The sequence below is a fragment of the Rhipicephalus sanguineus genome, chromosome 4 (assembly GCF_013339695.2).
Source record: "Rhipicephalus sanguineus isolate Rsan-2018 chromosome 4, BIME_Rsan_1.4, whole genome shotgun sequence".
NCBI lineage: Eukaryota > Metazoa > Arthropoda > Arachnida > Ixodida > Ixodidae > Rhipicephalus > Rhipicephalus sanguineus.
Window position 1 is genome coordinate 116528801 of NC_051179.1, and position 12821 is coordinate 116541621.

Here is a 12821-nt window from a genome sequence, read left to right on the forward strand (position 1 = left end):
TGGCTCGTTCGAGCCCATGAAAACACGTCCGTCACCCGTGGCGGCCGGAAGTGGAATCTACGTCAGGGTTGCCAGGTCGAAAAGACAAAAAATAGCCAATAAATCGGAAAAACTAGCCAGAAAGTAGCCAACTTGAGCCAAGGGCACTAAAAGTAGCCAGAAGTAGCCACACCTGTGTGAAAATGACTGCGACCTTGTTATTCAAATGACTAAATTCAGTAGCCTTTTGGTGGAAACGTAAAGAACTACACCAGAAACCCTTCAAAATCATAATTTCTGAGAATAAAGCATTCTCATCCGTCAGGAACGCATCCTGACTGAATCGATTGTTGGAAAAGGCATGCGAAAATGGGAGAAATAACAGGTTTAGTTAACTTTAGCAGTTTAGGACAAATACCATCTGGACCAGGAGCCGAGCTGCTAGAAAGACGATCAATCTTGTCGTTGTTCTTTGTACGCGGAATTTCAATGAACGGGAATTATCCTTTCTTTGCATCCTTTTGTTGTTTTGAACACTGCGAAAATTTTCCTTAGAGTTTTTGTTGTCCTGTTCTTTTCTTTTTTTTCTTTTTAGTAGTACTTTATTTTCTCCGCGTAGCATCCCTGTTGTGTTAAGTAATAGTATCTCTACATATGTATAGCGTATGTGCATATTTATATTTATTTGTATCAATCGTTTGTATTTGTTATTCAATTTGTACACTGTAATTGTAACAGTTTTATTGTGTTATAACTCCCCTATGTAATGCCTACCCAGGCCTTTAGGGTACTTGAATAAAAAAAAGTTGTTGACTTTAGCAATAATTTCGTGCCGGATGATGAAGTTTCTTACGCTGTTGCAGAAATGACGTCCTCTTCGCGCGCCTTGCGTGACTTTTCTTGAAAGGGCTACAAGTACCACCGACAATAAAAACTAGTGCTGCATAAGTGTGCACAAAGTCAGTTTCCGTGATTGAAGCATAAATTGTACTCACTTCGGCAATCGTTTCTCGCGTGATGACGAAGTTCGAGTAATTAATATTCCCGAGTCGCAGTCCGCCCCTAATTCTTGGAAACGACTCAAGCAGTTCGTCAGATATCCGATTTCTAATGTCGACAAGTCCATAACACCTTGGATGCGGAGCGCTTTCGGTTGTCCTGTTCACTTTCAATTAGTTAAAAGTCGCGTTCAGCAATAGGTGGTCTGCGAAATGAGACGCCATGCAACAGTATTCTCCCAAGTCCCAGCCACTTATGCATAAGACTTTTCTTTTGTATAATGCGAGCGCCAAATTAAATTTCGGGAGCTTGTAACATGCCTTGATAACCATGTTTTGACACCGCATACTCGAACGCCAGCGGCTGCGACGTCACAAGCTATTGATAATTTGGTTCAAATTGAGGCAACAAGAAACTAGCCAAAAAGTAGCCAAGTAGCCAACACACTTTTTCTGCCGCCACCGGCCTAAAAAAATAGCCAAATTGGCGCAAAGTAGCCAAACCTGGCAACCCTGATATACGGCTGTCCGGAAGGACGACGGCGACCGCTTTCATGATCACCGTCATGGATACTGTCAATCGGTGTTCACATGAAGTGCCGCATAAAAGGAAAACAGAGTGCGATAAGGACGCGAGAGTGAGACAAACTGGGCGGTGGTCGTTTGAATGGAGTGAGTATTGCAGGCGCCGGTGCGAGAACTTACAAACCGGTTATCCGTCAACGCTGCTACGCGTAATACAGTGTTCTCTTGAGAATAATAAAAATAAGCGAAACTAAAAAAAAGCATGCCGTGACCAGGATTCGAACCTGGGTTATTGCGACCACAACGCAAGGTACTAACCACTATACGATCACGGCTGTCCGGAAGGACGACGGTGACTGCATTCATGATCACCGTCATGGATACTGTCAATCAGTGTTCACATGAGGTGCCGCATAAAGGGAAAACAGAGTGCAATAAGGACGCGAGAGTGAAACAAAATGGGCGGTGGTCGTTTGAATGGAGTGAGTATTGCAGGCGCCGGTGCGAGAACTTACAAACCGGTTATCCGTCAACGCTGCTACGCGTAATACAGTGTTCTCTTGAGAATAATAAAAATAAGCGAAACTAAAAAAAAGCATGCCGTGACCAGGATTCGAACCTGGGTTATTGCGGCCACAACGCAAGGTACTAACCACTATACGATCACGGCTGTCCGGAAGGACGACGGCGACCGCTTTCATGATCACCGTCATGGATACTGTCAATCGGTGTTCACGCGAGGTGCCGCATAAAAGGAAAACAGAGTGCGATAAGGACGCGAGAGTGAAACAAACTGGGCGGTGGTCGTTTGAATGGGGTGATACTGCAGGCGCCCATGCGAGAACTTACAAACCGGTTATCCGTCAACGCTGCTACGCGTAATACAGTGTTCTCTTGAGAATAATAAAAATAAGCGAAACTAAAAAAAAAAGCATGCCGTGACCAGGATTCGAACCTGGGTTATTGCGGCCACAACGCAAGGTACTAACCACTATACGATCACGGCTGTCCGGATTTTTTTTTTCTTTATTGCCTGCTTAGCAAACAAGGTACAACTCAACATATAAAGATACATTGCAGTGTCACATATAAAAGTGCTGCCCCACCTTTCAGCACATGGGAGTTAAAAAGGCAGACGCTTCATGCCAACCAATTCAACCAAACAGGGGAACCACTCTGGCTTATCATTTTGTGCCTCGTATGCAGTCATCAAATATTGTACACTTTCAATGAAATACTCTCGAGCAGGCCGGGGATTCACGTCTACGTTTCGCACTGCCATCCGTGTTCTCCACACACTGTGAAGAACCAGTGCCATGAACATATCGTAGGGCACACCCCCTACGCTTATGACAGGCAGAAAACGGATGCCATACGGCGTAACGGGCAGTTCTTTCTTCAAGGTCCTTTGAAGGATGTCCCAGAGAAAGACTGCATCAGTACAGTCGAGAAAAATGTGGTCAACTGTCTCAGGTTTTCTGCAGATAATACAGTCTACTGACCAAGGGACAAATATTCCTTTTTCACGGAGCCAAGGTAACGTAGGGAGTGTGCCACTATGAAGTTTGAAAAAGAATGTCTTAACTGAGGGCCGAACTGGCATCTTTTTCACTCTCTTTAAGACGTCATCCCCTGGCCCATTGGGGTACAATGTTCTATACAGAGGCTCTGGCAACATAATTTCTACGAGGTCCTTGTACAGTCTCTTTCGCGACACCTTAGAGAGATACTCCATCGAAAATCGCACTCTCAAAATTTCCAAAGCCGCAATCACTTCTTGCATGTAACCCCTAGGTCGCCTTGTCACCCCGTTGACTGTGGTTACAATAAAATCAGGCAAAAATTTGGACAACCGCACATGTATCACCGTTCTCAAAAAACAATCACCTTGATCTCGTAAAAAAATAAACCTAGCCACTATCTGCCTCAGGAACAAGTGTACAAGACCTAGCCCCCCACTTTGCACAGAACGGAACAGATTTGTGCGACTTGTCCTCTCCCACGTCGAAGCCCAGATAAACACTGCCAACACTCTGTGGAGCTTTTGTACAGCAACGCGTGACATAAATAGCACTTGTAAAACATACCACACTCTTGAAATAAGAAATATGTTGCTGACTGTTGACCTCGTAAAAATGGAAAAGTCTCGCCCACCCCACTTTTTCGTCTTGATTTTTAGCTGTTCCGTTTCTTCTCTCCAATATTCTGTTGTGTCCCTGTAGTGTTGGAGAGGTACACCTAAGTACTTGTCAGGTGTGACCTTCCACGTAATGTTTTCATATAACGATGGTGTGCTGTGCCAGTTTCCATGCCATATTCCAAGACACTTACTCCAATTTACTTTACTATCCGTGCACTCACAGAAGGACTTCACGTCGTTTAGTGCTGCTCTGACACTCTCCCGGTCTTGGCAGAACACAGCAATATCGTCCGCGTAACTCAGAATTTTGACCTCCGCGGACATCAAGCGAAACCCTCGCACCTGGTCATTCTGTAGCACTTTCTGACAGAGAGGTTCTAAATAGATAGCAAAAAGCAGTGCAGACGCAGGACATCCTTGTTTTACGCTCGATAAGACTTGTATATTCTCGCTAAGCTGTTTGTTTATCACAATCCTCGTAGTGCACCCCGTGTACGCCATTCGTACCCCTTCTAGCACCACATTTCCTATGTTGACGTAGTCAAGAATGTTCAAGAGTACATCGTGGTTCACGCGATCAAACGCCTTCTCGAGATCAATTTGTAGCATAGCTACTCGAGACTCAAACTCATCACAGCATTCTAAAATATTTCTTGCAATGTGAATATTCGTCGTAATCGTTCTGCCTTTTATGCCACAAGTCTGATGTGGTCCGACTATTTCTTTAATCACAGTTTGGATCCGCCTGGCTAACACTCCCATGAATATTTTGTAGTCAACATTCGCTAAGGTTATTGGTCTATACGACTTGACAGACAGCTGTTTCGTAGGGTCGTCACTTTTCGGGATTAACACTATGTGCGTTCTTCTGAAGGATGTTGGTAGTCCTTTCTTTTCGTATGCCTCACCTAGCATATTCCGCAGGGCTTCTGCCACAAGACTTTTAAATTTCTTATAGAATGCAACACCTAGTCCATCTGGGCCCGGCGTCTTTCCGTTGTTCATTTTTTCAATGGTCATTTCAATTTCTCTGACAGAGATGGGTGCTTCTAATCTAGCTTTCGCGTCGTCATCAATCTTCGGCATAAGTGACAAGAAATGCCGAAAGTACGTGCTTCCGTCCTGTTTTAAGCCCCCCAGCAACTGTTGGAAATATTCCACAAACGCATGCTCAATCTGCGTTTTATCTTTTGTAACTTCATTTTTGTATTCTATCGCCCGGATTTCATTTCTTGTCGCGTAGCTCCTTTCATCTGCTACTGCACGTTTTGTAGGAACCTCGCCACACCAAAGTCTTTCTGCGCGTGCGCGTACTACTGCTCCTCTGTATCTTTCCACATCTGCAGCCTCTAATTTTTGTTTCACTTCTTTGATTTCTTTGCTGCGCATGCCAGGTTGCGTGCACTCTTGACAGAGCAAAAAATCGAGTTCGCACTGTAGTTGCCTTTCTTCTTTCAATTTGTTGTGCTTTATTGAAGCTGACCTTCCAATCGCATCTATTTTTACTTTTTCCTTGAAACACTCCCATGCGTGAATTAGACTGGTTGTGTTGCCCTCGACCACTTCTTTTAATTCCTTCTCTATGTTTTCCACAAACTTTTCATCCTCAAGTAACTTATTGTTCAACTTCCAGAGGTCCCAATTAAATTTGGGCTTTTCTTTTTTATTAATGGTGAACATGACTAGACTGTGGTCACTAAATGAGACATTCTTCACAGCGTAGTCTTGGCACAGGGGAAGCAATGACGCAGACACATAGGCTCTGTCGAGCCTGGCCTGGCTGTTGAACTGGTAATGTGTGTAGTGGGTAGCCTGCGATAGCACATATCCCACGTCTTCCAAATCTCGCTCACGAACCATCGAATCCAAAAACAAGGCACTAGAGTCACGTATAGGCGTTTTACATGCCCTGTCTTCGGCATTACATACACAATTGAAATCGCCTAGAATTATTGCTGTCTTATCACTCGATAGATGCACTTCAAGACTTTCAAAGAACGTTTTCCTATCATGCTGTCTATTTGGCGCATATACGCAAACAACGCGCCAACTCACACCCGAAAAAAGAAAATCACATGCTATTAATCGTCCTTCATTATCAGTTTGTACGCTTTCTTGAACAAGACCAATTGTGTTCTTTATAAAGAGAAGACATCCACCTGATGTACCTAAAGAATGACTAACACATATATTGTAGCTAGAGCGGAAAGTCGAAAATATAGTATCCATCTGCTCTTCAGATTCAATTTTTGTTTCCTGCACGGCGGCAATATCAACGTCATTTTCAAGAAACAAACGACGTAACTGATACTGCCGCCTCCTAGAACGTAAGCCTCTAACGTTAAATGTAGCGACACGTAAGGCTGCTTCTATTTTGTAAGCCATGCTTTTATCTTTTTGAGCGTGCGAAAAACAGAGTGCCTACTTCAGGTGAACGCTTGTAAAAAGAAACGGCTGCAGAATTTTCACACCAGGCTCACAACATTTTACAGGCATATTGCTAGGCAAACAATGCTCACTTACGGGTTACTTTCTGTCCGGAAAAAAGCACAAGAGTCTCAAGTCCCAGGTGGCGTATGCTGCGGAAGCTGCTTGGCCTCCGCCCGTGAGTTGGCCTGGAAGTTCGGCCGTGGCCTCAAAGTCGGACGCCGAATTCCTGAGGTTTTAGTTGGTGGTTCTCCACCACCACAATCCCCGGAGGAAGTCTCGCCTTCGCCCCCATTGTCTCTCGGTCGCTTTCCAGCTAGTCCACTGCCTGTGTTTTCGCTGACTTCCATGTCGTCTTTCAGTGTCTCGGCGTCACTGGGATCAGTTACAGTAGGCAGGTGCTGTTCCGCGTTGACTGATGCTTCCGGCTTCAGTGGCTCTGGCTCAGACGGCTTCTCCACGAACTTTCCGTCTGCTATACCGCTGGGCTCACTTGATTTCGCCAGTTGGGGCGTAACCTGTTCTTTTTTCCCGGTCGTACTTGCTGCTTCTTCAGCTTCATGCTCATCCATGAACAACTCAGTGTGGTCGTTGCCTGTCGCGGGACCTATAACGCTGGCATAAGACAGCGTGCAGTCATTATCCCCATGGCCAAACCTTCGGCAGATACCACATCGTGGCACACGGCAATCACGCCGTATGTGCCCCTTTGCTCGGCAACGTAAGCAAACTGGCGCTCTGCCTGCTACAACCACCAAAGCCTGCTCACCGCTTACGTTCACTTGATGAGGCAGGTCATCAATTTTAACGCCCACCTTCAACCGAAGTGTCACAATGCGGGTCGTGGAGCCTTTTTCGGTGATGCCGCTTACACGCCATCGCTCCCTGCTAATGTCAGTCACTTGAGCGTACGGCTCGAACGCACGTCGCACATCTTCATCAAGAACGTTGTGCAGCAGCCAGTGCACCTTCATACGCACATCTTGGTTTGCCGGATCTATGACGAGACAACGGCAGTTTTTAACCTTGATGTCTCCGTGCGCCAGGATCGTCTTGACTGCGTCCATGTTCTTGAAAGTCACCGCCCACACATGGCTCATCCTATACGCCCCCAACGCAGCCACCTCGGGGAGCAATCGCAGGCTTGCCAGAGTGTCACGGAAATCTTCCACTCGATACGGCCGGGCTCGTACGTCAGCGTGCAAAAACACCGTATTTAAAACAATACGCCCTGTAGGAAGGTTTGGCAATACAACTTCATAGTCCTTATCATCTTCAAAAGACCTGTTTCCGCGGCTTAAATGGGCCGCTGTCACCGCTCCGCTGGAGCCAGCCATCGCACGTCCGTTCGCTTCAGCGGCCGGAAGTGGAATCCATCACGGCTGTCCGGAAGGACGACGGTGACTGCATTCATGATCACCGTCATGGATACTGTCAATCGGTGTTCACGTGAGGTGCCGCATAAAGGGAAAACAGAGTGCGATAAGGACGCGAGAGTAAAACAAAATGGGCGGTGGTCGTTTGAATGGAGTGAGTATTGCAGGCGCCGGTGCGAGAACTTACAAACCGGTTATCCGTCAACGCTGCTACGCGTAATACAGTGTTTTCTTGAGAATAATAAAAATAAGCGAAACTAAAAAAAAAGCATGCCGTGACCAGGATTCGAACCGGGGTTATTGCGGCCACAGCGCAAGGTACTAACCACTATACGATCACGGCTGGCCGGAAGTTTTTTTTTTCTTTATTACTTTTTACAACCACAACCAAAATGATCATATACAGAATATATACACTTTATAAAAACACTAGCTTCAGCTTGGCCAGTGCGCATGCTTTAAAAAGGCTTCACAGAAGCCAATTGATCAAGTACAGGTAGCCACTCGGGAGGTTCAGCCTGTGCGTTGAACAAGTCTCGTGTGTACAACATACCCTCAACAAAATAGTCCCTTGCTGAGTGAGCCTCTATATGAGCATGTCGGATATCCATTCTTGTCTTCCACACGCTATGCATGCAAAGCAACATTAGCACGTCACTCGGCACTTCCCCTGTACCTGCACATGGAAGAAGGCGAATTCCGAAAGCGCTAATAGGTACTTGTTTTTTAGTGTCCATTGTTGTACATCCCACAAGAATACAGCATCGTGGCAAACGAGGAAGATATGCTCTATCGTTTCTGGTTTCCCGCATATTAAACAGTTCACTGACCAGGGTACAAAGAGCCCTTTACTTTGTAACCATGGCAATACAAGGAGAGTGCCGGTATGCACCTGAAAAAAGAAGGTTTTGACTGAGGGTCCTAACCGGCATTCTTTTAACACGCTTTAACACATCGCGCTCAGGACCCAGCCTGTACGGAGCTCGATAGAATGGTACTGGCAAAAACAATCCCGAAGATCACATACAATTTCTTTTTGGTGACATCAGACAAGTATTCATAAGAAAATCTTTCCTTGAGCAGGCGTGCAGACGAAACAACTTCACGCAAATAAGGACTCAGCGGTCCCGCTTCAAAAGAAAAGGACGACAGAACAAAATCGGGTAGGGGATTCTGCAATCGCGCTTGGATCACAGTTCTCAAAAAATTGGGGGACGCTTAAGCTTCGCCTTTAAGAGTTGAACGCGATAGCGATATCCTGCCCCTAGTGTGCGCTTCGAACACTACAAGTGTTTAACAGAATGCGCGCACTAAGGTGCGTGCCTTATGTAATGCGTAGCATGCTTTAAACCAGGGGCAATTATGCGCGAGAAACTTTTTCGAAGTTGCGATGCACCCACTACGTGGTCTTACTGGAATACGCGCAGTAATGTGTGTGCCTTCTGTAATGGGTGGCTGTCTTTAAACCACAAAGTCGTTATGATATTGACATGATGTGACGCCCGATGGCAATGTACACTTGTACCAGGCAATATTACTGCGATATTACATCTCGTACTGTGACACCTGTATTACAGGACGCGTATTTTTGGGAAGCATGAAAGTTACTTTCAGTGCAGCTCCAAGCAGAGGCGTGGCTGTGGGGGGATTCTACTTCCGGCCACCGTAGGGTGCGGACGTGTCTGACATGAGCTCCGTAGGAGCGGCTTCAGCGGCCCAGCAGGGCCGCGGTTCAAGGTTTTTTGCCAACGAGGATCCGGATTACCAGGTACTTCTGCCTCAACTACCGACAGGGCGACTCGTTATTAATACGTTATTTTTACACGCCGATGTACGTGCAAGGCCATACAGGGTGGAACATTTCCGTGATATGCTGTCAAGCATGAAATTGCTGACGGACGTGGTTGCCCTGGGGGCGTATCGAATGAGTCACGTTTGGGCCGTAACGTTCAAAAGTTGTGACGCAATGAAAGAATTGTTACGGGCGAAAGAAGTGAATGTGAAGGACAGCCGGTGCATCGTCATTGACCCCGGCAATCAAGCACTGCTCCTGAAGCTACATTGGATGCTGCATACCGTGCCGGATGAAGACATTCGTGAAGCCCTGGCACCCTACGGCCGAGTCACCGACGTGGCGAGGGAAAAGTGGCGTGTGCTCGGCCTTCAGGATAAAGGCTCTTCGACTCGACTGGTCACCCTGGTGCCGCGGAAGGGCCTGGGGGCGGATGACGTACCCCATCTGCTACGCATAGCAGGTGAGGAAGCCCTAGTAGTTATTCCTGGAAGAGCACCACTCTGCCTTCGGTGCCGCAACACAGGACACATCCGGCGCGACTGCCGCGTCCCGCGCTGCACACGTTGTCGCCGTCACGGCCATGAAGAGTCGCAGTGCGTGAGGACGTACGCAAACGTGGCAGTGCCAACGGCCGCAGACGAAAACGCTGAACTCCTTATGGATGAAGTGGAAGCTGAGGAAGCCTCAGCCGGAAGCGTCAAGGAGGCGAAAGCCTCTGCGACGGAATCGGCGAAACCGCAGGGACAAACGGCCGGAGCAGCGCGTGGGCCAGGAGGACCTTCAAGGCATGTGAACAAGGACTCGACCATCGACGCCCAAAAAAAGGACACAGCGACGAAGACAGCGCCGGATATCTCGGAATCTGCTGGCAGCGAACCTATGGACATAACCAAGGCTGGAGGCTCGATAGGGAAGAGGACGCGAGAGGAGTCAACGAACGACGGCACGAAGACCGACGCAATGAACAGCGAGGAACCACCGCAAAAGGCGGCGGGAATGCGTCGGTTCTCAATACGGCCCTCGCCGAATATCCCGCCGGACAAGAGAACGGCGGAAACGACACCTAAGTAGACTGGGAGACTTGTTCCTGCGAAAGCACTCGGGCGCGCCCTCGAGTGCTAACCATTACCGAAGGAATGGCGTGGACAGCGGCTCCTCGAGAAAGGTACGCTGTGGACTGCATTTGTTTAGAAAACCAGCTGCTCTGGCCGTAATGAACACTTGTTGACATAACTATGAGTAGAGTTAACGGTGCTACGTGTGATTATGTGCTGTTATGTGTTGTGTTTAATTCTTTCAAGTATTAGCAATGAATTTGGAGAGGGGAATTAGAGTTGCTACTATTAATGTGCGCGGCCTCGCAGCAAGGCGGAGGCAGTACCAGCTGAGCCGTCTATGCGTTGAAAAGGACCTTGATATTATCGCCATACAAGAGACGAAAGTTGAAAGTGAGGAGCAAACAAACAAAATGGTAATGCCCTTTAAAACATATTACAACGTATGCATCTGTCACGCTGTCGGCACGTCTGGTGGCTGCGCTGTCTTGGTTCGAAGAGGCATTGGTATAAGTGAAGAGGCCGTCAATGTGAACGAAAACGGAAGACTGATAGTCCTCGACTTTCGTTTTAGCGGATCACAATGGAGGCTTATCTGTTTGTATGCGCCAAATGACATAAACGAAAGGGAAGTTTTCTTCACGGAGGTCGAACGGTACCTTCAATGCGACAGACAGATCATTTTTCTGGGTGATTTTAACTGTGTGTGTTATGCAGAAGATCGCGCTAAACGTACTACCGCTCGTGACAGGAGTGCAGTGTTCTTAAACACTTTAATAAGCGATTACAACCTAGAAGATGTAGGTCGCCTTATGGCCAGTACATCGCAGCCGCCATTTACGCACTATCAGCGAGATAGCCAGGCAAGACTTGACAGAGCCTATATCTCGTTAGATCTAGTGCCTTTTTGCGATAGCTATGTTGTACAGCCGGTGTCTTTTAGCGACCATAGCATAGTATGGTTTACACTGGGTACCAAGCCCAAAAACTGCGGTTTGATTGGGCGATGTGGAAGTTTAACGAAAAACACTTGGATGATGAGAAGTTTGTGAATGATGTTACCAGCCAGATTAGAAACTTGTTAAGAAATAAGTTTTTACATTACGCGGAAGCATGGGAAGACTTTAAGGTCCACGTGAAGATGGCTGCGATTGAGATAGGCACCACTAGACGCTATAATGAAAAAATGAGAGAAAACGAGCTCCAGAAGGAACTCGATTTCCTTATTTCAATGGATAGTGCGCAGCCCGGAAAGTATCGCGAAGAAATTAGAAAAATAAAAAGCGAGATGGAAGCCATTGACAGAGAAAAATATAGAGCAGCAGTTATTAGGGCACGTGCGGAAAGACTATGGGCTGATGGAACGCCGAACAAACGCGCTCTTGCTGATGAAAAGCGCTATGCGAGAAAAAATGAGATAGGACAGATTACTTATCGTGATGGTGTTACTTCTGACAAGAATATGATAGAACAGGCCTTCATAGAACATTACCGCCAATTGTTTGGGGTCCCAATCCATGCGGGAGATGAATATGAAGCACGGTTTTTAAATTTCATGCCACGTGTCGATGACGAGGTCAAAGCTAGTCTGGAGGAACCGATAAGCGTGCGGGAAATAGAACGCGCAATCGAAGAACTTCCTGCAGGCAAGTCGCCAGGTCCCGATGGATTAGGAGCTGCTTTCTACAAGGCATTTGCACCTTGGCTTGCTAAAGTATTGCAGCATGTATACGCGGAGGCATACGAAAAGCAACGGGTGCCACCGTCTTTCAGGAGTGCGCACATGGTTTTAATACCTAAAACAGATGACCACAAGACGCTCTTATCGGTGGGTGGTTACAGGCCAATCAGCCTTACAAATACCGATTACAAGATATTCATGAAGGTGTTGGCAAAGAGACTTCAAGCAGTCGTAACTGAACTAGTCGGCCCGCACCAAACTTGCGGCATTAAAGGTCGCACGATTGCTACAAACACACACGTAGCACGAAGTGTTCTGGAGTGTTGCGATGCTTTCGCTGGACGCGTTGCTTTGTTGCAGCTTGACCTGGCGAAAGCCTTCGACCGCGTATCCCACGATGTTCTTTTTCTTATTTTAGAGTACGTGAATGTTGGAAAAATAATTTTAGATGGCGTGAGAATGGCCTATGACCAATGTACTACACAGATTATAATTAACAAGTCTCTCAGCGCAAAGCTTTCAGTGATGTCTTCCCTCAGACAAGGGTGTCCTCTAAGCCCATTGCTTTTCGCGCTATATCTCGAGCCCTTTTGTTTAGCAGTGATGCGCAATGAAAACATACGAGGTTTCAAATTACAACGTGCTGAAGTTAAAATACTGGCATACGCTGATGACATCGCGGTTTTCTGCGAGGATCGCGACAGCGTTCTTGAAGCTGTAAGCCTCGTAAAGACATACTGTGAGCAATCTGGAGCTCAGATAAATTGGGAGAAGAGCCTCGGGATTTGGCACGGTCACTGGGACAATACACCGGCTCATTTTGCAAACGTGCGGTGGTCAACAAC

The 12821-nt window shown here is 46.9% G+C and overlaps 2 protein-coding genes and 3 non-coding genes across 5 annotated transcripts; 1 reads left to right on the forward strand and 4 right to left on the reverse strand.

The window, feature by feature from the left end:
* Nucleotides 1–1765: 1765 nt before the first annotated feature.
* On the reverse strand, nt 1766–1837 carry Trnah-gug (transfer RNA histidin (anticodon GUG)). The gene has a single exon. It is a non-coding gene; the product is annotated as a tRNA-His (tRNA).
* Nucleotides 1838–2100: 263 nt separating this feature from the next.
* Trnah-gug (transfer RNA histidin (anticodon GUG)) lies at nt 2101–2172 on the reverse strand. The gene has a single exon. It is a non-coding gene; the product is annotated as a tRNA-His (tRNA).
* Nucleotides 2173–2436: 264 nt separating this feature from the next.
* Trnah-gug (transfer RNA histidin (anticodon GUG)) lies at nt 2437–2508 on the reverse strand. Its single transcript has one exon. It is a non-coding gene; the product is annotated as a tRNA-His (tRNA).
* Nucleotides 2509–2589: 81 nt separating this feature from the next.
* LOC119391538 (uncharacterized) lies at nt 2590–4143 on the reverse strand. The gene has a single exon (XM_037659217.2). It carries the CDS (start codon nt 4141–4143, stop codon nt 2626–2628), a length of 1518 nt encoding a protein of 505 aa, XP_037515145.2. The 3' UTR covers nt 2590–2625.
* Nucleotides 4144–9411: 5268 nt separating this feature from the next.
* On the forward strand, nt 9412–10311 carry LOC119391539 (uncharacterized). Its single transcript, XM_037659218.1, has one exon. The coding sequence runs from the start codon at nt 9412–9414 to the stop codon at nt 10309–10311; it is 900 nt and encodes a 299-aa protein (XP_037515146.1).
* Nucleotides 10312–12821: the final 2510 nt, after the last annotated feature.

Bases quoted from the DNA above. Each gene is read 5' to 3' on its own strand.
- LOC119391539 (XM_037659218.1), top strand. From the start codon at position 9,412: ATGAAAGAATTGTTACGGGCGAAAGAAGTGAATGTGAAGGACAGCCGG.
- LOC119391538 (XM_037659217.2), bottom strand. From the start codon at position 4,143: ATGGCGTACACGGGGTGCACTACGAGGATTGTGATAAACAAACAGCTT.